The 27,882-nt window shown below is 33.1% G+C and overlaps 1 protein-coding gene across 1 annotated transcript in view; it reads left to right on the top strand.

The window, feature by feature from the left end:
- Window positions 1–11,396: 11,396 nt before the first annotated feature.
- LOC123003667 overlaps window positions 11,397–27,882 on the top strand; it is a 98,712-nt gene continuing 82,226 nt past the window's right edge. The window contains exons 1-4 of the mRNA XM_044396586.1: window positions 11,397–11,509; window positions 12,305–12,629; window positions 15,340–15,649; window positions 23,206–23,251. Of these exons, the coding sequence (XP_044252521.1) occupies window positions 15,443–15,649; window positions 23,206–23,251 (253 nt within the window). The 5' untranslated portion in view covers window positions 11,397–11,509; window positions 12,305–12,629; window positions 15,340–15,442. The remainder of the gene's footprint in view (window positions 11,510–12,304; window positions 12,630–15,339; window positions 15,650–23,205; window positions 23,252–27,882) is intronic.

The raw sequence follows: 27,882 nt of genomic DNA, 5'->3' as shown, positions 1-27,882 counted from the left end.
CATAATTTACAGAAATATTCCAACCTTTCAGTTTTAAAAACAGTTTACTTTTAAACACACCACAGACAATAATATATTTATTTTTTCAAAGGTAATATATATTTTAATAATATACAGGGTGCGCCAGAGCTCGCGCCCCACAGAAAAATGCCATATAAAGTATGATACCAGGAACATGGAAAAAATGTTAAAAAAAATTTAACTATAAAAATTTTGATGTTATGAGAGTTTAAATTTTGGACTTTGACTATTTATTTCTATTGCAAAAATAATTTTCCAAGTTTTTTGCTACAAGCTATTATAAGAGGACACAGGGAAGCTTTATTTAAAGCGTCCAATTTACACTCAAACGAGTTGAATACAACATTTTATTCTTCGAATTAGACTCAATAAGACTTAAGCTTGCTTTAAATCTATTAAAAATAATCTGACGTTTTATATTGAGAAATGCCAAACAGTTGTCCTTACACAGGAGAAAAACCGTAAATTTTGACAGTGTCGAAGAATATAAATATAATAGTATATAATAGTACGAGTATATAACAATAATTTAATAAAAATTCATTATATTTTTTTGCATGACGGGGAGTAGAAATCAACATTTCTTATGCCAAAAATGTGAGTAAAGTCAAAATTCTTTTCCAAGGAAGAGAAATGAGCATAACGACGAGAGCAAATACGAAGTGATCCAGAAAGACTGAGTCTGTTGGGAACAGATTTGAAAGTATTTTTGTTAATAATTTGAAACACTGCAACCGGATACGGTTTTGCTTAACAAATACTTGACGTACAACCCCACAAGATTGTTAAATTGTTTTTAATCAAAAGTGCACTCTAATGGTAAGCTTTAAAAATTAGGGTCAGAATTGCCAACATACTCAGTCATTGTGGATTACTTTACTCCAGTTACTAAGTCATTTCCTTTCATTGATTGACTCATCGTCAACAAACGTTTTTACAGTTGCCATGATGTAATTTCAACGAATGCAAACTTTATGCTAATTTTTAAATTTTGTTAAAAAATCACAGCCAATTTCTTGAGTTTTTAACGCAAGTTGTGCAAAAAATAGTGCATACATCACTAGAGAAAATTCAGAGAATTGCTATTATTTCTTTTTTCTCAAAATTCGTTCTCTGGCTATAAATTGCACCTCAGGAATAATCGTGCAATTTTCTGCTTCTTTTATGTTCAATATGCTATTATGAAATAAAATAGAATTCGCGCTTTCCAGAAACTTTTTAGGCCAGTTCATATAATTAGCAATAATTTAAACATTTGGAAATATGATAAAGCATTTTGTTATAAATTCTGTTATGAATATTTATATTATCAATGTATACCAATATTTTTGTCATGAAATGTTTTTAAGACCACACAAATGTTATTTTTTAATATTTTACATAAAATAAAATTACCTATATTTTTGAGTTTACAACAAATAAAAGCAGTTTAAAAGTTAATTTGTTATCGTCTATCTCGGAATTAACAAGTTTAAAAACAAATTTTAATAGATTAACTAATAAAACATTTTAATAAATAAAAAGTGATGCGTCCGTCTTTATCATAATATGTATTTAATTAAATTTTTGCGAAAGTCATTTAAGTTTTCGTTCTACATTTCTGCCAAGAATCAGCAGTAAAACATTTAATCAGTTGTGTTTTTGCGTGTTTTGAATCAATTGCGAATGGGATGAACGTCGTTTTTCCGTCATTGCCATTTCTTATTCTGCTGATTCTGCAAAGGCACAATTATGCTTCAGAAGTCTGAAGGAGTGTGCTATTAGGGCGCACAATAGATAATCAATGCTTCCAGCTATCAATCACGTCGGTCCTGCCACGCACCAAATTAACGCAACCGAACCGGTAGTAGTGTCTTTGCCTACCCTGGTCCAAATTAAAACACGCCCACTGCGTAGATTGTTTTCTTATTTAGGAAACGAGGATAACAAACAGCCAGCCCTTACCGTTTCTTTCAACCTGAATTTAGACTTAACTCGTTTTGCTCCTCTGGCCTTAATAACATCCAACGGAAAATATGATTAGAACGTGACAATGGCACAAGAAAAAGAAATTGGTCAAGGAGTTTTCAATTACTCGCTAAACGCGCCGACTGAATTTCCTCGTCGTCCCGGAAAAGGAAGAGATGTTTCGGGAGTAATAATCGAGTTACTTCTTCAATGGAATGTATGTACATAGATGAGGCTTTTCAGATTATTATAATCTAGGCCGAGTTGTTCTTTGGTTGGCAATACTTGTCGTGCCAGTGGATGTTTGACCTCAGAGTGTTCGGAATGTGACACCTTAAAGGAAACTTCCAGATCAAAGAGCAACACAAGCCGGAATGCTTTGTCTTTTACTCCTGTGGTGAGCTTGTTTGCAATAAAACATCGAATTCGTGAATTTAAAATTGTAATTCCAAGTGCACAAGTGCACCAGACATTGCATACCAATTGAGCAAGCTGGGATGAACTTGATTTCAATGTTATTATGATATATTGTAGTTTCCCTTCGTGAATGGTAATACTCCATGGCCGTAACTCTCGGAGACACTCTGAGACTCACCGGGGATTTCGACAAATAAAAAATGACGCTAATTTACAGCGGTTTGAGTAATTACCTCAACTTTGAAAAGTTAACTCGATCCAAAGTTTTACTAACTTATTTAATTGCCACTTACAGGTTGTTAACTTTTAGTTTTGTTACGAAACAAGATTAAAATACTTTGTTTTGTCATTTTTGTGTCTAGAATCTAAAATCAAAGTTTCGTCAATAAAAAAATGACATAAATAAAAAATTGAATTCTTGAAGATAAATTAATTTTTGTATTGTCTCATTTTTTAAATACAATTACATAGAAGTCGGTTGATTACGAGGTGTTATGTAAATTGACCAAAATTACCAAAATTTTCTGGTTTTTATTAAAAATTGTAATGTGGTGTGCAATAGATTCACATAATTTCTCACTGAACATTTGCTGCAGACAATTGGTAGTAAATCGTAGTTTCCCTAGCTTGAATCTTTAGACGACAGACGCATTAGTTGCAAGGATTTAAATCGACCAAAAGAAATTACTCCCGATAAAATCTAATTCTGCTTTATCTATCTTTCCTAGGTCATAAAACTTGCCTGAATTAACATATGAAAATTTTTAATTAACTTGTGTTTTTCATAATTTCATCAAAACTTAATTAATTTTTTTTTCCAATAAGCCTTTAGTCATGGGTTACATTATTAAATGAAAACTTCCAACGTCACCGCCATTGAAATAATGAAATCCAAGCCGCTTTATATGACACAAATTAGTTAGCATTGAACATGTTATACGTCTCGCTTATTCAATTAAATGTGATCCTTGCCACAAAGTTGCTTCAGGTTCAACCTGAACCAAGGTTAAGGAGCAACTATAACCACTTTGTAAACCCAATTTGCATGACCGTTATACGATTCATATTCATCTCTTGCCTATTAAACGCTGGCATGCGGATTCAACCCTGTACTTAATTAAAGCCGCTCCAAGACCCGTCACAAACTTCGCATCATTACCAAAGATGCACAACTGCAATAAGTGCACCCTTCAAATAGGGCCACCGAGGGAGTCGGAGATTATCTAAGATGCCACGTTTCTTACAAGGGTAGCAGTCATAGTTTTAATTAAAAGGCACACCTCGTTTTATTCAAATTAAACTAAAGAAAAAATACGAATTTTTGAATTATTCGTTTCGTCAGTTTTTAACAAAATGAAATTTAAGGCAAGAGCTAGTTATTTTGTAATTTACTATAATAATAATAAGAAGTTAAGGTTCTTTTGCTTCTAATTTATTGATTCTGAATGCATACGAAATATGCTATAAATAACACACATCTGGCTATAATAGGGTGTTAGTAGCAATATTTCGGATAGGCGTAACATTTTAAAGGGATTAGGGTTGTGAGTGCACCTACTGCAACCCTTTCAGTTTCCATACAAAAGGCAAATGTGACTGGTGGATTTGGGCAAAACCAATCCGTTAAATAAACGATTGAATTGTTTTTCATTCCCGACTCTCTCTTCCACATGCTCGCAAAAGACATCAACAAGCGAATTTATGCAAATCCAGATCTTCCTCTCATTGTTACCAAACGGAGTGGAAGATATGAATGATTTTCAACGCGGAGGGTGTATTATAAAGCATACAAAAGCTTTAAACCCGGTCTGCAGTGACTGTTTTACAAGCTGTACGGAGAAATCTGGGATTTAGCTCATTATATTCTGTAAAGGTAGTATAATAACTATTCTCGACGTGTGTTTAGTTTTGTTTACGCGTTTACCGCCGATTTTTTGACTAGGAAATTCGTGGAATGGAATAACTAAGAGAAGTATGATTTATGAAATATTAAAATACTAAAAGTCAGCTCCCTTGCTGCCCGTCAATCAGGAATGGAGGCAGGGTGGTAGTTTGCCATTACAAGTAATTTACATGGAAGATGAGTGCAGCATATTTTCCTTTAAAATAACAATACAAATGAAGAGTGAGTCATTCGGGGCTTCACAATGCAGACAATCAGAGCACTTCTTGCTATTTCTTTAGACAGACACTTGATGTTGCCTAATGGCAATGATGGAACAGCTTTTTATTATCCACGTGCCAACGATGCGGACCTTTTATTATCATTACGCGCTTTTGTATTGCCATAAATGACACATGTGGAAAACCGTCATTAACTTTTTATTACGAATTGGACAAAATATCAGATCTGAAGCTGTTGCTGCAACAAATTGCACTGTCTAAAACCAAAATTCTCTTTTAGACAAAGGGACGACATGTTTTTTGAAGTGTTGAATGCAAATTTAAAATCGGTTTAGTTTTTATTATTAAAAAAAATACAATAAATTTAAAGAAAAAATTTCTTAAATGTTTTCTAGTGTTGTTTTTAGTAACATTTTTCCTTTCAGAAAAGGGTTAGATTACATAAAAATATTGTATAATCAGGTTTTGTAACAATAATTAAAAAAAATAGATCTGTTTGTGATGACGCAATATGTGTTGACTAAGAAATACATAAATAATTTATACCTGTTTATTTGAAAACCAAAGTGTTTTCTTTTAATTTAATTTGTAGAAAAGTCTGTCTATTTTTTTGTATATTTTTATTAAACACTAACTTTCCTTAGTTACAACATCGCTAACTATTATTTATGCAAAATTTATTATACGTATTAAATCTGTCTGCGAAAATACCTATATCGTTAACTAGCATACCTATATCTATCTACATATTATTCTTATGATTCAAAGATTTATTTTCATATCTCTTATCTATAACATGTTGAAACACCAATTTCAAACGGGTCAAACATTTGTGACTTAAAGTGCTAAATTATTAGGAAAAACTTAAATTTTAACTTTCTTTTAAACAGAAAAGTGCTAATACAAACACTAAAAATAATCAAAAAAGCCACTTTTAGCATATCAAGTGCACTTTTCTTAAACTTTTTGCAATAAAAATTAAATAGAATTTTAAATTAGAATTCTGGACCACAAAAAAATTAGAGTACATCTTTTAAACTAAAGAATTTGTTGGACAGTGTTACCAGCAGCTTTTGCATATCAAGTGCAAGTTTCTAAACTTTTTACAATAAAAATTAAATAAAATTTTAAATTAGAATTTAGAACTCTAAAAAATTTAGAGTACTTCTTTTAAACTAAAAAATTTGTTGAACGTTACCAGCAGCTTTTGAATTATTTGCTTCAGTTTTATGAAAAACATTTTCTTAATTATTTTTCACCTCTTAATCTTTTTCTTCACATCATTTTTAAATGTTTTTTATTAACGCCTAACATCAATAATAATTCAAAAAAAACAGTTTTTCGATTTTTTGGAGGTTGCATATTTGGAAAGTTATTAAATTATCTCTTGGATGATGAGAAAAGACATTCAACTGAGTTATTAGAAGTTCCCATAGCAAAAAAATTCTCTAAGCCTTTTTTTCACGGGATATAGCTCTTCAAAGTTTAGATTTTTGTGTTGAAATCCTATATTGTTGAATTTAGTTAGCAAAAACGGCAGAACTTGCAACACTAAACAGATACCTATTTAAAAAATCACCAATTTGTGTCTTATAAAGTACAAAACATTTAACAAACTAGCAAATTTAATAATAAATTAAATTGGACAACATAAGAAACAAAACACCAAAAAAATTGTTAGTTTTGTCAGTTCAGTTTTTTTTTCAGAAAAAGGCTTGAAAACAAATCTGCATTCATATTTATGCTAATCTGAAAGTCACCATTCGAGAGTTCGTTCAACACTTTTAAATTACCCTTATTGTTTTTTCATCAATTTTTAAAATTTCGACAAAAAAATGATAAACCTTAATTTATTTCAGGGATTTTTTTTCTATTATTATATAAATAAAAGGTGTTTCACATAATTTTACAAGGCCTGCGCCTGTGAGATACGATCAATAGTACATATCCGGATACGAACTCGATTACAAATTTTGAAAAATTGGAAAATCTTCTCTAGTTTGTTTACTTTTTCAAAAATTACAAAATTTTTAGTTAGTGATTAAGGTAGATAAACTAGAATCATATTCATGCCATCTCTTAACAGAACAAATGATAATTGTTTCTGAAAACAGCAGTTTATGACTGTTAATGAAACAGTGATTAGTTTCACAACTACTGTCATGGGTTTCCAAAAATTAAATAATTAAATGTGTATTTTTTGTATCCAGTGTTTTGTGACTTTTATATATTTGGGTGCGTACATTAGGTGCAAGTTTCGTAAAGTTGTGTAGAGCACCCTGTATGTAGGTAAAAAACAGGATACTTGTAACTTCTTGCGTGTTAAAGCAAATACTAAATTACAAACATTTTTATAATTTACTCAATCAATAAAAAAGGGCTGTTTTTGTAGATTTTTGTTTACATGTCTGTCCAATTCAAACTTTAATGGCCCTGTTATGGCTGCCCCAAAATCCCCCGAATCGCTGCAATCAGAGCATCTCCCATTGGCATTTATCCAAAATATTTCAATAAATTTCCCGTAATCCTATTAGCCGCGTCATCTTTGAAAGGGACTCGGAAACGTCGCTTTTTTCGTCTTTTCCCTCATACAATTGAAGTCGATTTTTACAAACCGCTTACCAAACAAATATCTAACGATAAACCTAATTGTAGGATAACAAATAGGCCGTGGCGTTTAAAACAATCGCCATGTCCTGCATCCCCTTGCTATCTAGCGTCCCTTGAGTCCCCTACATGTCCCCATTCTTCCGGTCGCCCCTCGACTCCTGGCCCATAAATTTCAGAAGCTTTTAATTTTATAATTGCCGTGTCGAGTTATTTACATACATATTTCGCTTTAGGCAGTTATGACTGCTTTATGAAGGGCTTCCGGGGATTTTTTAATACTCGACTCTTGCCATCCAAATATCGGGAAATCGATGAGAAAGTTTAGTGTCGAAGGCGAACTTAACCTCGATAGATTACTGACAGTTGACTTGTCGAAAGTCTTGAGCAAATGCATTATTCACTGTAAGTCGCCGCGTGGGTGCATAGGAAAGCAATAACAAGAACAATTCACCTCGTCGGGGGAACCCCTAACTATTACAGAGATTTACCGACAAGCAGTCAAACTGAAGGGCCGTTTCGCTTTAAATGCCCGCGCTAAACGTACCATCAGCAGTTAAGTCTCAACGAATTTTTGAGGAAACCACACGAGTACAACAAAAATTAAAGAATTTACACCGGAACGTTACAAAATTACACCGTAAAATTGTGCAAACACGATGAAAGACAAAATTGCCACTGCAGACATTAAATTGGTGTTTTATTTTCAAACGAGTGCCAAATTAATTGTTTCAGATGTGCCTCGAGAATATATTTAATTTTCCAGCGAAGCCAATTCGAGTTTGGAACATGATGCTCGCAATTCTTACAAACTATAAATGATATAAAGGCATTAGTTTGCCGTGTTTTCCTGCAGGAAAATTCATTCGAGGTGAATTCTCTGTCAACTGAAGCTAAATCCCATTCTGTTTTATTACACAATAAATTCTACCCAATTTCATTTGGGTAAACAATAATTTTAGTTAAATGTTTTAAATTAAATTTAAACAAATCCAGGATTTTTTAATACTTGCTAAAATGTAATTTTTACTCATACAATTTAAAAAAATAAAAGTTTATCAAAGACTGAAAATGCACTTAGACCGAATAGCTCTTCAGGGTCTTGTTTATTCAGCTGAAAACTGAAACAAAAACAAAATTATCATTATCATGGAGCTATACTAACAATTAAAAAAATAAAAAAGTTTGCTAGTCTTTAGAGAAATACAGATTTTTTTTCAGATATATGTATGTACCTACTAATGTTAATGTTTTGATTAAAATTCTGGTTGTTTTTTAAACTTTGTTTTAAAATCGGGTTTAAAAAACTAGTTTTTTTAATCTGTTATTATTTTTTACCTAAAATCAAATAAAAAATTTTCCTTTTTAAAAGAGTTTTGGTTCATAAAAGCTTATTGATTGCGACTGTTCTTTCATCTTGATTAGTTTGTAAACCGTTTCCTGGCGTTTGCGTCCGGGGTCAAAAACCCGATATTTTATATCAAGCTAGTGGTTTAGGAGAATGTAGTCTCTCACAATAGTTTTTAATTGAAACAAATAGCAAACCACAGAGCACCGTCTTATCGATTATAGAGGCAGGTAATTTCGCTGTGTTTATACAGTGAAGCCGTCTGGATGTTAAATTAAAACTGTGAAGCTTCGATACACGACCCAGAATCGAATTAATAACAACATCCTTAAAATGTGCTCCAGAAAAAACCATTAATTTTGATGGGACCGTGAACAGTTGGTGAAAAAGTTTTATCGTTGAGATGCGCAAAGTTGAATTGCGAGCCGATAAAGAATGTAAAATATGACGTGGTTGAGGAACGCGATTACAAAAATTAAGTTTTCTGTGGAGCTGTTAAAGGGGGCGACATTGCACGCAAACTTCTCGTACAGGATATTACGTCGGGAAATTAAGGCAAACGTGTCGGTTTAAGGCGAGGAAATCTTGTTTTTAATATTTTCGTTACAATTATTTAGATCTCAGTGTCAAGCCGAATTACTTCGTTATTTACTATCGTCAGTCACCCCGATAATAGCAGGGTTAATGACGCCAAAGACAGGCTGCCACAACATATTGACATATGTTAATAGATTGAACTTTGCTGAGGTGGGTGGCCCTCGAGGGCTATGTTCTTCGAAGACGACTGACACGCGAGGTGTGCTCTCTGGAGTAGGGACCCATTAATCAATACACCTCCAGGTTATTTATGTGCCCTCGTGATTCCTATTCAGACTTCCGGCTGGGCGAAAACTTGGCACAGGTATGTATGTTAATATATGTATGTATTTTAGGCACTTGAACATTTCCGACGCAAACTTTACTGCATATCAAGCGGATAAATTACTCAAATGTCCCACTAATTACTTAATTTGCTAACTAGTTTTTTGATTAAGCAGATACAATAATTAATCCTCGTTTAATGAACACGAACACGGCTCCATGTTTGCTCAGAGACTAATATTACTCGTAAAAAATAATTAAAGTGGTTTTTGACATAATTGTTCTTGATTCTTAATTATAGCAAAATTGAAACTTTTAAGAAAATTAAAAAAGTGTGGCGACAGGATTAAAACAGCTGCGTCTAGAAACATGTTTTATAATGCTGGAATTTTTTTATTAAAATATAATGTTATTACGTTAAAATTAATTAATCTAATTAGAAATTTTTTCAGCTTGACCAAATGTGTGTCACTGTTATTATTAATACGCCAATTTTTCGTTTGTTTTTAGTAAAAGATTCTTCTTTGAGGATTCTACGAGTTTACGTCTTAGTCTGAAAGTTTGTATTTTCTTTTTCAATAATAAATTGACTCCATTCAACTTGTTGACGGTGTCCGGATTCTTGCACGTCAACCAGCGTCGATAAAATCATATCTAATAACACAGCAATTTCTATTGTCCGCCTTATTCCAGTCTCCGTAGCGGCGTTCCCGGCGACCGCCTTGCCATTTTCCTTCACACAACCTCCGGATAATGGATTTTATCGGAATCACTCGACATGGAAGCGGACATTTAACAGCATACGTGGCCAATTTACCAACTGCTCAATTGATATTTGCCCGGACCTGCAAATATTTGATCCGGAATTCTTATATCTATTTTAATCCCTCGATATTTGTTCCAATACACCTGCGGGAATACAACTTTGGGTTATAACCATTTCATTCTGGCATCAAACCAGCAAGTAAATAAAAAACCAGAGAGCTTGTTCATAACCGAAATTAAAAGCTGGCTGACAAACCAGAAAACACAATTTTGACAAATGCCGGAAATTTACAATAAAACCGACTTGTTACAATAACATTTTGTTTAAAGAACAAACTTCATAACCTAGGAAATTCGGTTGTAAGCCGAAGAATATAGTTTGAGCAAAGAGAAGGAACTTTTGCTTAATTCGACTTCATCATATTCTAATCGAAAAGCATTAAAAAGTTTCGACTGTAATGAAGATAATTTCCAAAGCTAAGAATTTTAATTAAATCTTTAGTCTTAAACGTTTTATCTTCAAGGGACGCTTTGTCCGTTTCGACAATCGAATCACTCCATTAATGCTAATCTCCAAGTAAACGCTTAAAACTAAATTTTTATTCAATCGTTTAGTGATATTTAGCAATTCATTGATTTTATTACAACAAAAAAAATAAAAAAATAGTTTTTGATAATAGGTTTACTAATAATTTAGATTCAAATAAGAAACAAAAAAGTAATATCATGTTTCGACTTTTGCTTCTTATTTAATAATTTAAGACTAGTACTCTTATACCTACTAATAATATAATAATAGAATATAATAATATTTTGTTAATAATTGCGTAACTAATAAAAGGTTTATAGTGTTATTACGATAAAGCCTCTCAATTATTGACAAACTGGAAAGCAGCATCCGCTCAAGAGGATAAACCCAAAAAGCATTTAGTGCATAATTGACATATCGATTAGTCATAAGGTAATAAAGCTGTTGAATTCCAGTCACCATTGCTCCAGACATCCAATAATTAAACTGGATCCTTATTATTATTTCCACCAAATCAAATATTCAAGTCGAATATTGTCCCGGCGCCTCCACCACAGCGCACCAACTCAACTTTGACTCGGTACTATTTATTTAACGTTCCAGCTAAACCTATTAAATGTTATAATAACGGGTAATTATGGCAATTTTACTCGATGTTCATGATGTCGAGAAGAAGTGCGCGCGACGTCACAAGAACGACGTTATGGCTCCAACGGCGCTCATTCGGTTTTTCGACGCCGGAGCGTCAACGACGTTGACGCCGGCTTTGGGAAACTTACGTTGGGACGTGGACGTAGTAGTTTAGTCAAAAAAGTGATTTGTGGGTTTTAAAGCAAACATTGAATTTGTGTGGTGTTAGTGGCTAACAAAAGTGAAAGACATATTGGCAGGTAACTTTCAAATTAAGCGCAAAAACTTAATAACTTTGCGTTTGATATAAATTATTAGATTAGGAGACAATTTCCGTTTTATTCGAAAAATCAAGACGTAAAATAATTTATTCCAGACATTTGATTTCTTTTCTTTTAGATTCGTTTTGTGTGTGAATGAGGAAAAATAATTTTATTTGTATTCTACTTGCTCCATTATAGCAATATTTATATTTTATGTTAAAAGACAAAAGAAATAACAAAGCCTAAAGACACTTTAAATTATTTCAGTTATTCTTTAGTGTTGGTTTAACATTTCGAAATTTGATTTACATAATTTAGAGCTTCAGTTCAATCGAAAAAAGAAGTACAAACATAAGTTTTGGCATTCTTGTAGCATGCCTTTCGGTCATATTCTAAGGTTAATAAATATATTAATATTGATGCAATTCAAATTAATTACACTACAATAATATAAATAATAAAAGTTGCATGAAATAAATAGAATTAAAACAAAATATAAATTTTAATAAATTATTATTTCATATTTTGTGGTAACATTATCATCTGAAATATATGATAAAATTTAGATTAAATTAATTGCTGGGATTTGTACAATGTAAATTTAATCCTTTAGCTTATGCTATATTAGATAAATCACAAATTTTAATGCTTAATTTCAAACGAAATGTTATTTCGATTGGAAGTATTAATTTGTGAGTAACAAGTAAATAAATTTTACTGTATCACTTAAATTTCGATTGACACTTTTCCTCTATAATCGACACATTTCTAACATGACACTGTTTTTTTCAGGTGCATTTGAGCGTGTTTATGAAACCGTCAAACCCAGCTGATTTCCATATCGAGTAAATATCGACATATCGTGCAGTAACCATATCTAAAAGTCGTCTTTTCGTGTCTTGTGAACCGTGCGTAAAAAATATTATCAAACGATTCGTATTTATTATATACGTAAGTAAACGTTTGTGGTCGCGTATTCGTGTCGTCCGTGTCTCTGTAACTCCACATTCTTGAATAATAAAAGTGTGTAGGGTTTGTTTATCGGTTAACCGACTGCTCGCCTTCTACCTATCGTCCTGCAATATTCATATGAGGATGCGCGCAGGTATTTGAAGAGGTAAATCATTTATCTTTAATCTGTTATGTTGGTTGTTTGCTAAGCCGAAATTTTCACAGAATGATGGAAGGAAGGTTTTGGTCAACTTTTTCAGATAAATAACTGAATTTGATATAACAAAAAAATGGTTTTCGGATTTAAATAGGAAGGAAACCACGGCTCTTTCTAGTGAGCGAAAAATCTTTAAAATTTTTAAATACTTTTTGCAATATTTTTATTTATTTTGTACTCAATGTTAAAGAGAGCTTTTATCAACTAATTTCAGTAGATAATGCAGTCTTTTACCGTCTAGAAAAATAAAGTAATTTTTATCTACTGTTTATGTTTTATCAACTAATTTCAGTAGATAAAATAGTCTTTTATCGTCTAGTGAAATAAAGTAATTTTTATCTACTGTTTATACTCAAGAAATTCTGGTAGATGAGTATAAAATAAAACGAAATATTATACACGACGATAAAGATTGGTTATATATTCGTGAAAAAAGTCCACTCGTGACTTCGTCACTCGTAAACTTAACCTTTTCACTCGTAGATAAACAATTTCTTTATCGTCTTGTATAGTAAATAACTATTTTTGTTTTGTTTAAGGTATAAATATACCTAATTGTTATAGTTTATCATTGTCATTATAATACACCTACAAGTACCGTTAAGTATACTATTTTAATTTTTCTTGCTGTCTAATTCTAAAACCTGTGCACGCTTGTGATAATAATTAGTAAACTGTCAAATTATTTGTTTGAATTTAAAAATGTATGCATTAAAAAGTCTATTTTGAAAAACACTTTGTATATTTCCCATAATTTAATATTAAACAAATATTAACTAATAATTTAAAGCCTGAGGATGGCTATTTAAAAATGTTCAAGACATGTAGCATCGTTTAATAAATTTTGGGAGAGAAGGACCTGAATTATTTAACAACTTTACCCATTACGTAATTACCTCTCACTATAGACCTAAATACTAGGTATAATGTTTATTACTCTTTAATTAAAACAAGTAAACTATTATTCATTTTTAATGTTTTCCCTGCACATTATAAATAGTAGATTAGATACTGAGGTGGGAGGTGCTTCACTACCAAGGCGAAATTTGATGATCAAAGCGATGCGCCGCGGTTATCAATAAGCTGAGGTACGATGAAGCTACGACCACAAAAGGTTGTATACTATTGTATTCACAACCATCCTTCTTAAAAACAGAAAGCCATTAAAAAATTTTGAAAAACATGACATATGACAGGTCAAGTTGAGAAGTAGTGATTTCCATATCAGTTTTCGGGTTGGAAAGTGTTCATTTGCCAACTCAAACCGTCATATTACATATCAACTAATATGTACTTTTCACATACAATGTAATTTTATTATTGCTTTATGATTGTAAATAAAATATTTTAAAAGTTTTATTCAAAATTTTAAGGTTTTGTGCTTAATTTAATAATTTTTCAAATAATGTTTATATTTTATTAACACTTATTTTTTCGAGAAATTAAAGTTAAAGAATAACTTTTTTTAATATTTTTGTTTTATTAGCACAAAAACATTTTACAATTACATATAATGGTCTGGATCAGATTTCCTCAAGGTCAAACCTTCCATTCTATAAATTTTTGTTAGAAGTGGTTTTAGCTGTTCAGTTCTCTAAATTGTAATAATAAAATTTAAAAAAAATTGCTGAAGTAAATAACATTTTCTGAAGCATACAATGCAGTGAAAAGGTTTAACCGAGATAATATAAAGAGTTATGTGTTTATATTTCGCAGCGTCGTAGATTGTTTGACCGCAATCCTGATGAATGATGATACATTAGCCCGATTTGTTGTATGTAGTGACTGAAAACAGATTGTTCTCCTGAAATAATTTTCTTGAATTAATTAGTTAAGCTTTAATTGCGGGTGAAGTGCAATTAATTTTTCTTGATGTCAAAAATTCAGAATGAAGACAACAGTTCGTCACCTCTTTAATTACGTCAGCCTCTTGTTGAAGTGCAGCGTGTACAAAACCCTTGGCATTGTCTCGTTTTAATGACTATCAGTTTTGCTTTGTTTGAAAGTACAATGAGTGTCTGAGCGTTTCCGGAATTTTTCGGTTGGATAATAATTAGCTTTGCTCACCTCTTAATATTTTTTGCGAAAAATTATTCGCGTTAATAAAAGTAAAATATGGTTGCGGTAAATTTCTCTCTTTAAATATGCGGGATTCGTATTAATAAAAGCTGGAGTTGACAAACTCTAATCTCCTAAATAAAATATTCCAAAGCGCGTCCCTAAATTAATTCACCCAAAATGCAAATACAGTTTACGTTTTTAAATCAGTGTGAAAAGTTGAATGTCTCAAAATCACGCATTTTGCGATAAATCTTCATTTAAAACTTTCTCAAAAAATCGCCGCTCTTTTTGTTGCTTTCGTAGTATAGCAAATCTTCTGGGACATAAAGTGACCTCAAAGCACAATAACTTGAAAACTTATTATAGAAAATTTTAAAAAGTTTTTCCTAAAAGTTGCTAAATCTTCAAATGTGAAAAATCAACTATGACATGCTGCTTTTCTCAATAGCAAAATTATCAATTTTTGTGCTACTAACTATGTGAAAGAATTATTATCAAACTCTATTAAATTTAGAGTGACTTTAAGAAATATATATTTCGGCTTAACAAACAGGTTTAGGGTTATGTAAACTTGATTAATACTCGTATCTCCCCACAGCTCTTTGCCACTGCAAATAAAGCCACGACAAGAGTAAATAACCAGAGGAGACGGAACACAAAAAAGTTTGTCGTTCATAATTAATAAAATAAACAGGCGAAAAATGTCGGAGAGCGCATATAATTCGCCCTTGTTCAGCAGGAGGTTGACTGAATCCTGCTGTAGTTCTCCTGCGAGAAGTATAGGAACGCATACATCCGACACTCTGACGGATTCCGACGGCGAAGGGGACCAACTATTCACCGAAATTCCTACAACTCCGGATCAGACCGTCATAGCTGGATGGCTGAAGTTCAGGGACAATAAAAAGGTAAAATTTGTTATTTAAAAATTCAAGCTTCTGTATATTATTTTTAGATCGCATACGTGTTGTGACAAAATAAGCAATAATTTCCAAGTTTTTCTAAGTTATTTTTATTGTACAAATTTTTGTCTCATTAATAAATAAAGTGAAATATCTCAAATAAAATGTAGCACAAAAATAACATTGACACTCAGCGACTCGGAAATAGAATTTTAATGACGTGATAACGGCCAAAGCTTTTGAATAAAATATAATAGACTTACATCGATATGTTATTTTGAGAGCCATTGCGTGAAATTACATAAAACAATGGGGGAATTCTTCAAACTTTTTGACTTTTCTTTATAATTACTGAAATTACGTGTAGTCAAGTTGCTTTGACCACTGTTACAACATACACAGCTTGTATTAATAATACATTAAAATAATTGATGAAAAACGTGAACTAATGTATTTTAGTCACGAAAGAAAATCAATATCGAACACAAATACCATCACTTTTTGCTTTGTACAAAACTTTAGATTTCATTATACAAATTAAAATTCTAGTGGTGACGCTCTAATCTTGTAGCAAACAATTTTTCGTGCGAATAGTTTAATTTGCTTAACTATGGGTAAGTTTATGGAACGCAAATGATTTGAGGATGGAACAGTTGGCAGAACTTTATCAGTATCTCTTCAATGAACACGCCATGAAATCTACTTAGCAGAGGGATTATAGGAAGTTTAGTTTTGGAGGGGTAAAAATTGAGGATTAGCAAGAATAATCGATAAGACGTCACTTAATACCTTTTCTGGCGCATCTCCCCAACAATAACACACTATATACATGTGAAATAAGTTTTCTTTATCGACGGAAACAAACCGACGCGATTAGAGAGGATTATGACGCTGTAACTCACCAACATCTCCAGCGTTTGTTTTGATGCGAAAAGAAAACTTGAGGGTTTGAAATTTGTTTAAGACGGTCGCAGAGAAATTAAATTGAGACCAAAATCGATTCATTTTACAGGTTTGAAAAAGCGAAAGCTTGCGTGCTGGAGTGATATGAAATGGCGGCTTTTCAGCGAAATGGTAATCGTTAAATGAAAATCGGAAGAGTAGAATATTGGTCTAAAGCTTACACTCTAGATTACTGTAAAATTCAACTAAACAAAAATTAGTACTATCTATTATTAACTTATAAAACAATTTTGAAAATGAATATAATATTTGATAAGTGTTTGTTTTATTTTATCGCTCATTTGTCATGAATGTTTTATTAATGTAAACTATGCAATTTTTACGTCGTTCCCAATCTCTACGAAGTTTGCTTGACTGAAACTTAACCATCCAGACGAAATCTTTTTATAATTTGTGAAGGAGCAAACTTGCAGATTCGCTAACTTTTCTCAAGTTCTATTTGTTTCTCTTCATTTCTGAATCATTTAATTACGACTTTTATAACTTTATTGGGTAAGACATACTCAAATCCGATAAAATCACAGCTAATAAATTGCAGTTTTAATAGTAAGAGTTAAACTATAAATATTTAAATGAAGTCATGTGAACAAATGATTTAAGTAGTGAATAAAGAACCGTTTCCTTATCTAGGGTATTGTAAGTTACACGCAATCGTGCTGGCGAATTGTAAGTTGCGAAGGCAGGCGTAAAATCAAATGAAATATGTGACTGTCTTGGGGATGTAAAACTTTGCTGAAATTTCGTTTTTAGAGGCTATTGTACGAGTAGTAATGTTAATATTCAAACAATGGTATAAATTATGCCGTAAACGGAGACAATTAAAACAAAGTCAATAATAATCATGAGCTCATTACGAGTTGGGCTATGAAACAACTTCGATTAAACACAACTCGAAGCCTCCCTTTGTACAACCACCAGAAAGACTGTTCTACGCTCCCCGGATATCGGCCGGAGCGAAACCACAATAGTTGTTACACGGTGGAATTTAAGTGGCACTGATATATAGAGCACACTGTTAATGGTACAACTTCCCCTCAAAAATAAACACTAAGTTGGCGGAGAAGGATGACGACGGTTTCACAACAACGCATAAGCTTCCTAATAACTTAACAGTTACTTCAATGCTGCTACTTATTCTTTTCATTCCCCAGAGACTCTTGCTTTTAGAAATAGAAACTGGTCGTTGAACCGCTCTTTTTCTAGAATTACTAACTAACCAAAGCTTTGCGAATCAGTGGCGTATTTTAATTAATTAAACCGATATCAGGTCGGAACTATCGCGCATTTTAACTCACTTAAATTAATCCCTTGCGTTTCATAAACTCTGAAAAATTATTTAAAGAATGAAGTTCGTTTATGAAACGATGAATGGCTCGTTTGACCTACGGTCTCTAACGAGATGTCGCCGGAAAATCGCAGCACTCGTTAGGTTCTGAAAAAAGGAAACAACAGAGAAAGAAAAGAGACACAACTGAAACATTGCTAATAAAAGAGAGGCATGCTCAAGGATTATTGCACGCATTCGTAAAGAAGCTTAACGAACACTTGAAAGACGGGAGAATGTAAGGAGATTGTGCTCTTGGATAATTGGTGATGGACACGTCGAAAGGAATTTGTGTTTGGAGAAAACGAACGATGGCTGCAGATTTATTTCGTTTGAAATGTTGCTTAAAATGAAGTTTTTCGCTGTTTTCGTGTCAATTGGAATTTAGGGAATAACTTAAACTGACTTTTGTTATTATTATATATATTTTTACGGGTATATCAGTTTGTTTCTGCAAACAGGGGTAGCTGTTGAATTTTAATGGAGCGTGGGTTGATAATACATGACCGTATCAAATTAGCGAGAATTGTAAACAATATCGTAGGGCTTTAATCTTACGCCTTTGATGTTTTGCAAGCGTAACTGTTCATAATAGATTCGAAAACATGTGATACAACACACGTTGCTCGCCGACTTCACCGATTTCTGATTGCATTTAGCCTTAAATCGAATCGTTTGTAAACGTTAAACTTGCTTTACGTCTTTATTTCTTCAAACTTCTAACACTGCTAAGCTGTTTCTTGCCAATGAATCACTTAAAGTTGTCCCATGTGTTACATTACGTTTGCAATTCGCTCTAAATAATTCATTTAGAGCTTTGCAAAGCACTTGAGCTTTCGCACACGTGTTTTGGTGTCTGAAAAGCGCGCGCATTTGCAAAAGCCTATCCCGTGTATAGATAAATTTACATATAAATATGCAGACGAAAAATTTACATTTGTATTGAGTATATAACTCTTACGAATGTCTTTTTTATGTCTCTTGTTGTAGTCGCATTTTCGCGAAATCTGTGTTTTGTATCTCGGAAATTTCATCGTACTTATCCGGAGTTATTATTGCAGATTGTAAAGACCGTGATTAAATTTTATTAAACCATTTTTGTTGGCTCCAAGACCTTATAAAAACAACGTTAACGTCGTTAGCTTAATTTACTCACTTCATTACGCGACGTCTGATAAAGTTTACATCGATATGCAAAGTAGGCACCACTGTACCGGATTTTTTTATTTTTTGACGGCTTTAGAACAACCCAAAAATTTCCTAAAAAAATAAATAATAATTTATCTTAATTTTATACTCGTACTTGTATCAAATTATTGTTTTATTTTGCTCAACCCGCAGCAGAAATGATTCTCAAGGCATTATTTTGTATAAACACAAGCACTTTACTTAGCTTTGGCTATTTTTGCGGTAAGAAAATAATCCAATATGAAAATTTATCTTACAGGTAGGATAAACAAATCTTAAAAACAAAGCTGTTTTTGTTTGTACGTTTTTATCTTTAAATCAGATTTTAATTTGGTGGATTTTAAAGTGGTTAACCGTGTGTCTATTTAGCTTGGAAATAGTCGATTGTGTGGAGTGGTTGAATAACTGGAGCTTAAACTCGCTTTGATTGTTTAAATAGAGAACATTTAGACTTTATGCAATTTGATGAGACCGAAATGAGGAATCGGCCAGGCCTAATAAGAAGCCGGCGGCTTGCAGCACTCAACAGAGCAATTAGATTATCGATAATAGGTATTCTCCACAGTCGGCTAAAATTGTTGCCAAAGAAATTTAACTTGAAAATTTAATTTCGCTGACGCTATAAGGGGAAAGAAATTGAAAATTTTTTCATTGACGATTAATTACGTAAATTATTTCGAGAAACAGTGATCGATAAAGGATTTTGGGTTCGCGGTGTGTTTTGTCGAAGAGATTCCTAACGAAGCTTTCTGAATTCCGGAGGCCGGTCAAAGCTCCAGTTTGATGTGGAAAACTCGTCTAGGCTCCAGATGTTGCCAGATTACAACTTCGTTTCGGTTATCAATAGAAGTTGCAACTTTTACCGGTTGTATAATTTATGCTGAAGTTGGTATCTCTGGAATTTCCCCTACTGTGTTCCTTCAATTCCTTCAGAATTAATTGCAGAATAGTTGCATTGGAAAAATAACGAATTAATTTCAGCGACGATCCGTTTTCCATTATTTATGCTCTAATTTATTTGGAACAGTACAAGAAACCTTCCCGACCAACCTATAAAGTACCGAACGGAATTGCTAGTAAAGGTGGGTAATAGGACCGTCTCTTCTAAATTATTGACTAGCTGCTTCAGGTGATCCAAAGATTCTTCCAAACACAAAATGCGGAAAAATCACCCCTAAAGACACACTGTTTCGCTCATTATCTTTAATAACACCGTCACGGAAGAATTATTGCGAAGGGTGGATATTATTAAATTCGAATATGTTTTAAACATAAATAAATTTACATTTTCTATTAAATATGCATTAGAACTGCCGCAATAAAAAAGTGCAAACCAAACAAATAGGAACGTATTTTAAATTCAAATCATAATTGTATCTCCTTTCAACTGAAAAAATATTGGCAAGTTCACAACACAATCTGTTTGGTCATTTATCATTAAGAGAAAAAACTTATCACGAAACCAGACACAAGAAATGGGGTTTTCCATTGAGGAAAACAACGCACTTTATCACGCAATTATACCGGGTGTTCGGACGATACAACACAAATAAAATTTATGTTTAAGAAAAATTGTATTGAGTCTAATTATAATGATTCCAGTTGCAATAGAAAAGTAATTTAGTCTGAATGTCTGTTATCTATTCATCATTTAATAACTTTCTGGCACCCACTTAATTAATTAAATTGAAGTTTGAAGAAAACTAAACAACTTTTCTTCATTAAGTAACTACCCTCAGAGTTTCCGCATTGATTTTTTCATAAAATGGCAAGATTAAATCCGTCACGTTACCGCACTCCCACAACATAAATTTTGATGGTTATCGAAGACGCACGCTTTGTGTTCTTAATGCAAATAAAAATTAGGGCTTATCAGATTCAAGAGAGTTACACGTGTTTTCTACAAATTTAAATTGAACTGAACAATGTTTGTTTCGAGAAATTGCTGCGTGTGTGGTAAGACATCCTGTCATCACGCCTATGGCAACCTATAAGTTCTCTTGAGCTTCTCATTGTTACATGATAATCACACAGGCTTGGGGATTTCATAATTTACTTCAGCCACTTAGAAGCCTCATTCTGCCTTAGCGTCAAGATGAACGAACTTACTCCCTCTGAGACGTGGCATCATTGTTTCTACGTCTCTTCCATATAAGTACTCCCTTTTAAAGCGTCATGCCTACTCTAAATATCTAAAACTCAAGAAGTTTTCCTTCATTCTCTGAAATACAAATCCATTTTCGTCAGTCCTTGGCTAAATATACCATTGTTGATTTAAGACTAATTGGAATTGGGTGACTTCTTGATGGGCTTGGTATAATTGATTCACAATTAAATAAGTGACACGAAGTCGAAATAAAATTTAAGAAATATTATTCCTAGTGGGCGATATATCAAGGGAAACAGTTTTACTTCAAATTTAATTTACGCTATTTTAAATGTAAATTGTGTAATTTATTTTTGAACCAGATCACATTTTATTACTTGCTTGGAGGCTTCTTGAAATTGACGCAGTTAATTTTAAAAGAATACCTACACAGAGAGTTTCACAATAATGTTTCTTTAACGAAATCACAATTTATTTTAATTTGTGGAATCTACAAGATGTTTCAGAAATATAAATGTCAAAATTTATTATCAGAATTTTTTCCATGTTCCTAGTATCTTATCGTACTTAGAATTTTTGTCTGTGATATGAGTTCTGAAACATCCTGTATATTAAATATCGTATGATGTGACAATTTATTGATAATTTTTTAATTTCTATTTTTTTGCTTTCAGTTATCTGTCATTTTTAAGTCAAATTTTAAATGCTTCTTGATTTTTTGCGGTTTTGTTAATTTTGTTATTTATTGAAATAAAGTAAAATTAAAATGGTCTGACGCACATACAATATGTAAATTAGTGCAAAAGTATGCATTATAAAAAGATTTAATAATTGATACAACTTTTTTCAAGTTTATATGCATGAATCAAGCAGACTTGGTAAGACTGCTCAACAATTTTAAATTTTAATGTTTAAAAATCGTTAAAATCAATACAACTCTCGTGTCTATGTCGATAATAAACGGGTTACACCCCCAGCCAAAGGTCAATAACTGCATCAACTTTTTACAAGAGTAAAACACGAACATCTTTAACCTATTGTCTTGAATTGAATTAAACATAATTTCAGTTTTAACACTTGTGTAATAATTTAAATATTTTTTTTAAGTAAAGTAACAGTCTCCAACATGCTATTCCGTAGGTCGTCTATCACACGATACAGGTAATTTACTGCTTAAAAATGCACGAGTCGGTCCTTTGTAACTGCTGAGCGCAATTACAATTTCCCTGCTGCACGGAATCCTGAAAATTGCATCGGACTATACTGCGACACATCAATGCAGTAATCGTACCGTTCTCTGTGCTAATTAATTATAAGCTTTGACGTTAATTAAAAATTTAACAGATAATACTCGTCTCGATGCGCACAATAAGACGGATACGGATATGAACTTCTCTATTTGGTGGATTAGAATCAAGTTTGGCAGTTGAACTTTACCTAACTAACTTGTTGACAAAGTTCGAATTTAGGGTAAATTATCATCACTGAAAGGAAAATAGATTAGCTCCGTTAATAGGTTACAGTCGATTGAAGACTACGTGTTCCCAAACGTAGATTAAAAATTAGAACTAATTCGGAGACCTTGCAAAGAAGTCACAGTTAATTAAAATTCAGGAATTTGCTTTGTGTGGCAATAAAACGCAATGTTTAGGATGTTATGCAAACAATTTTGATTTCAATAAACGTGCTTTATTTGAGCTTTCGCCGCTTAGTATGTATGTAATGTTGTTCCCTTTTGTCAGACCGACTTTCGAAGTCTGAAACGATAAATTCCCTTTTGCCAGTAGTCCAAAGTTTCTAACTAGCCGTTAAAGAAGTCGTTAACGGCTTCACCACTATAGTGATTATTTTCCGATAATTTTGCTTCACTTGTAAACTAGCATAAATTCTCGCCATAAACCAGAACCTAGGAGTGGATCATGACAAAGCGTCCTGTCTTCTTCGTTATATATCGTACTAATGCTTCTCTTGTTGTTACAGTGGAAGCAGAGATGGGGCGTCATCACTAAACTGTCACCAGCTGCAGGTGAGTTTGCTATTAATTATGTCCCAATGGCCGCTAACGTTGTACGTCTTGTTGCAAATCAAACGAGATGTTGTTTATTATGCAAATGTTTGATCCTAAATTAACACTCTAATCCGTGTTGGTTTTGTCTTATAAAGTTTACTAACATTGCGGTTATAAGTTCCAATAGGGAATACGTTCGGCCACCCTTGACATTTATCAAAATAAAAAGGAAATCTAATTTAAACCTCGCCAAATTGGGTTTCACCAAATGTGAAGTTTGCGAAAATACAGTTACAACTTAAAAATTTTAATCAATGTTTCGAAGTTTTGACAAAATGTTATTCTTTACAAAGTTTGAGATTTTTCCACTAACACTTTTCTAGTTGAGTTTTCTTAATTATGCCAAATTCGCTTGATTAACAGTGTCGGTGGCGGGTTTCGTCTGTGGAATTCGGTTTAAATCGGCCGTACCATAAAAATACACAGCCGAGATTAATCACATCCATTCATTTTCAACGCACGAACGAAATTCGTCCCTTGGGCACTTTAAGGTGTGACAAAGACCGGCATATCTCGTTTGTTCTGTGGTTAGACGAGGAGGCTAGTCTCGTGCGTGTGCGACAGTTTCATAAAACACCTGTTTTTCGATACACTACACTCAATGGTCTGTGATCACCCATAACTCATACGTGGGGTGTGTCGATAAGACCACCGAAGCAATTCTTTTGATAAATTATTTTGCGCACACAAGTGTTTGCGATGGCAAGGTGATCTTTTTACCGGCTTAATATAGACTTGGAGATTCTAGCGGTTTAATATCCAAGTTTTAAAGCAAAAGCTGGTGTAATCCGGGTAGCAAGCAAATAAATTCCAAAGAATTGCTCACATTTACTCTAAAAATTCAAGCGGCGGTGTCGTACATCCAAAAATGCATACAACTTAAAATTCATGGCAATATGTGAGCTTTATATCTTTGGAAGGTTTAAGAATATGTGACCCTCGAGCTGCCGTCAAGAGCTCGCGACTATTTTTATTACGGTGCTACGTTTGGTGAGTTAACACAAGAGGTCTTGAGCTGAATTAGAGAGAGTAGCTTTTTTAGGTCATTAAAAGGACTATTCTCCCCGACACACTTTTTTTCGAACTTGGGGCATTTACAGTTATTTATAGCGATTGGTGAAAATTGCCCGTAAAATCAACGACCTGGCTTGTTTTTTCTCACAAGTTTGAGCGCGAGGGAAAACTTTTATAAGCTTTTCCGGCTGTTTCTTATTGGAAATTAATTTGTAGCAAATCTTTGTTGGGAATTGGGTCTAAACCAAGTGCAATTTAAATAAAAAAAACTGTTGTAAACTTTCTAGTAATTAAACGCATGTGCTGTAAAGTGTTGCAGCAATAAACAAACATTACGTAGAAACCGGCGATACTGTTGAGTTTTTTGCCAACAAAGTGTGAGCTTTGCGCATTTGCCTGATTGTCGATGTAATGTATTCGGTAAACTTGGATGGAAGCGGGAGGATTATGCTTATCCGAGTCGGACGTGTGAAAAGTACCCTTCGAAAATTCAGAATTAAAATCCCCCCTGCGACGAATTTAACTTTACCGCCAGTAATTGAAAAAGTAACGGCAGGGCACACATGTGGATTGCTTTAGCAAATTCCATTATAAACTGTTAGAGTTATTCATTTTAATGTTGCAAGAATGTGCTGTGAGACGCTACTTGATTCGATAAATTCTTTGCAACAGTTGTGTCGTTTTTATTTGGAATTAGCCGCAGGAATCAGATACTTGTGCGCTGGTAAGGAGCTTATGCCAGACTCTGGTATGATTTTAGACACATCATTTTCATAACTAAATCCTGAAATTCTTAGACAACTAACAAATGGTTTAACAAGTCGTGTAGCTGCTCCAAAATTATTTTTTTTATATCTTTTTTAATATTTGGAATTGTAACGAACCGTTTGGTGAAATACGAGTTCAATATCGGCAAGATATATCACTTGTGCAAAGCGTGATTGTGGGTTTGTTTAACGTGACATGTAGCAAAATCTAGGAGAATTCAATAAGACCTATGAAAAATACATGACTGCCTCGTTTCAAACTACAAAAGATTCACTGAGTCTTTTGCTTGGCTATCGAATATATTATTTGATAGATCAATACAGGTTCGAGTCTGAGAGTTGGTAAAAAATTAGAGATTGTTAAAGTCGCAATTAAATCGATGTAGTTTTGCTTACTCGACCTTTTTGTCCGTTTCAGACAAATGATCTCGTTTTATATTTTCATTGCCGGATAATTTCATTTTGAGCGCTACGTCAGCAGTTCATGAGATCTCTATAACGATATTGTTACACTGAAATGTTCGATGGGTCCTGTCTTGTTTAGGCGAGCTTTCAGATTTTCCAACTTTTTTATTTGAACTTAATTAAAAGTAGTCAATATTTTTCTCGTTATTTACACGATTGATGAAATAACAGCTTTATTTGAGAGATTTTTAAATCTCATTCGGGATTTACTTAAACCTCAAACGAATATTTCGCAAAAATGTATTGCGAAATATCTGTTTTAACAGATCAGCAAAATTGCGATTGAGGAAGCAATACGATTTCTGAAATGAAAACATTAAATTGAGGCGTTTAGAATTAAAGTAGCCTATCCCACAAAATTTATAAACTTAGTTTTCCTCTCAGACCAACTGTATTGTTCAAATTTTCAGTAAAACACTGGTCTAGCGTTATAACAAAAAATATGAACTGTAAAGTGATTGTATTTGAAACAAAATAAAACTTTAAAAGCAAAAAGTTTAAGTATTATTAGGATTTTGCCTAATGTAGATAAGGCCACTCTAATTTTCAATGCCTCAACTGTGTTAAATTGTATGTATTTTTTGATACTCATTATTACCTTTTTGCAATGTTGCTAGTTTACCGGAGGGGAAAAGTCTAGACGAGAAATCAAACATTGTGAAAGGAAATTGAATTGAAGCTTATTTATTGTCTTGCGAAATTTTCAGCGTTAAGATGAAAAGAATTTTCTACTAGTTTTCTTCCATGTGTGTTACTAAGCCAAGCAACGGATACAAAACAATGACTTGGAAAAGTAAATCTAACCACCACTGCAACAGAGCGCAGTAAGTGCTTGTTTCAAAACTAGTGTATTTCCGTTTTCTTGTAAAAGTATTTGTTTTACAAAATTATTATAAAATTGTAGTTATATTTAGTTTTAACTAAAGTAAAAAAATGTAGTGTTAGTAAATTGTTAATTGTGTGTATCTCGCTGGATGTGTATTTTTCAATGATTGTCTTCATTACCGTTGTGTCATTGTTTTGTTTGTCAGCCGTGTTAAACCGTGAAAAAGCCTTTGAACAATCACACTCGTAAGGTATGTAATTATCCATTCAGTGTTTTGTGCGATAAAAAACAAGCTAATCGGCAAATTCCGTTACATTATAGGAAATCCGATGGTCCAGTAAACAGCTCCAGGCATCTGTTCGGTTTTTTTTTAGCTTTTTTCAATCAAATCTATGCCAGAATTCATTCGATTCAAAATCATCGGACCAGTCTTTGATTTCCATATACTCACCAGTATGAGTTTTGTTTGACTAAAAGCGATGCCTTCTTGATCTATCTGGGCCAAATTGAAAATGCTAGTAACACGCCTAGGGCGTGCAGCAATAACTTCTTAAACACAATGACAATATCAGAGGGCGCCAAGATTCCCGCTGTTATCGCGCATATGCTTCACTTCCGATTGCATCAAACTCTTCGACAAACGCAATAACAACACATAGTGTCTATAGCTTTACGAAAGGAAGCAAATCGACTTGCGATGTCTCCACCTTTTCCCTCGACGTTTCTCGAAGATTGTTTTTACGACTCGGGCTATTCGCTGATATGTGTTTTCAGGCGGAGGGAGCCTCTCTAACAACAAAATGGGAATTTTATATATGAACTCGGTGTTATAGAGATGACACGTCTGGAAAAATATGGACTGCTGTAATAAGTCGCGAGATAAAACCGGCCACAACATCGATTTTTCTTCAAGAAAGATGGCTCATTTCGGCCAGTGTTTTAAAACTATTTATTTGGCAGACGCAAAGGTAAATAACAGCAAGTCATGTAAGATGTTAGATATCTAGAAAATTAGAAAGATAAAATCGCGAGATGGTAGAAAGCAGAAGAATATAGCCAGCCACCCCATTGAAAATGAGAAAAAGGGAATGCATCGGCGCCATCTTATAAATATTTATTCGGAAGTTATCTTGGGAGGTAATAATTTTAACCCAAAATATTCCCTCAAGACAACAATGCTTCTTAGTTTTTCCTGTCATTTCGGAGCTATTTAAATAATTTAGTGGCAACTATACTTACTGGTCCGGTTTAACAAGTGTAGCCTAGCCCTCCCCCTGAATTTTGTTTGAGAGGAAAATAAAATACTAAAAGATCGAAAAAATGATAAAAGTCCCTTTAGGGTTTGACATCTAGGTCATCATTCTGAAAGATATAACTTGATTATTACGAACAGCGTCGCCAGGTGCTGATTCTGACTATTTCTTTTTTCGTTCATATTTTATTTCGAATTCTATGACGTGACGGGGATTTGGAAATATACACGACACAATAACGGGGATGTTGGGTTTTGATTGAAC

Source organism: Tribolium madens, unplaced genomic scaffold (genome assembly GCF_015345945.1).
Source record: "Tribolium madens isolate multiple individuals breed KSU strain unplaced genomic scaffold, Tmad_KSU_1.1 Scaffold_1;HRSCAF=32;Tcas5.2_LG8, whole genome shotgun sequence".
Classification (NCBI taxonomy): Eukaryota; Metazoa; Arthropoda; class Insecta; order Coleoptera; family Tenebrionidae; genus Tribolium; species Tribolium madens.
The sequence above is the reverse complement of the archived record's forward strand: the minus strand, read 5'-3'. Positions and strand labels throughout refer to the sequence as shown.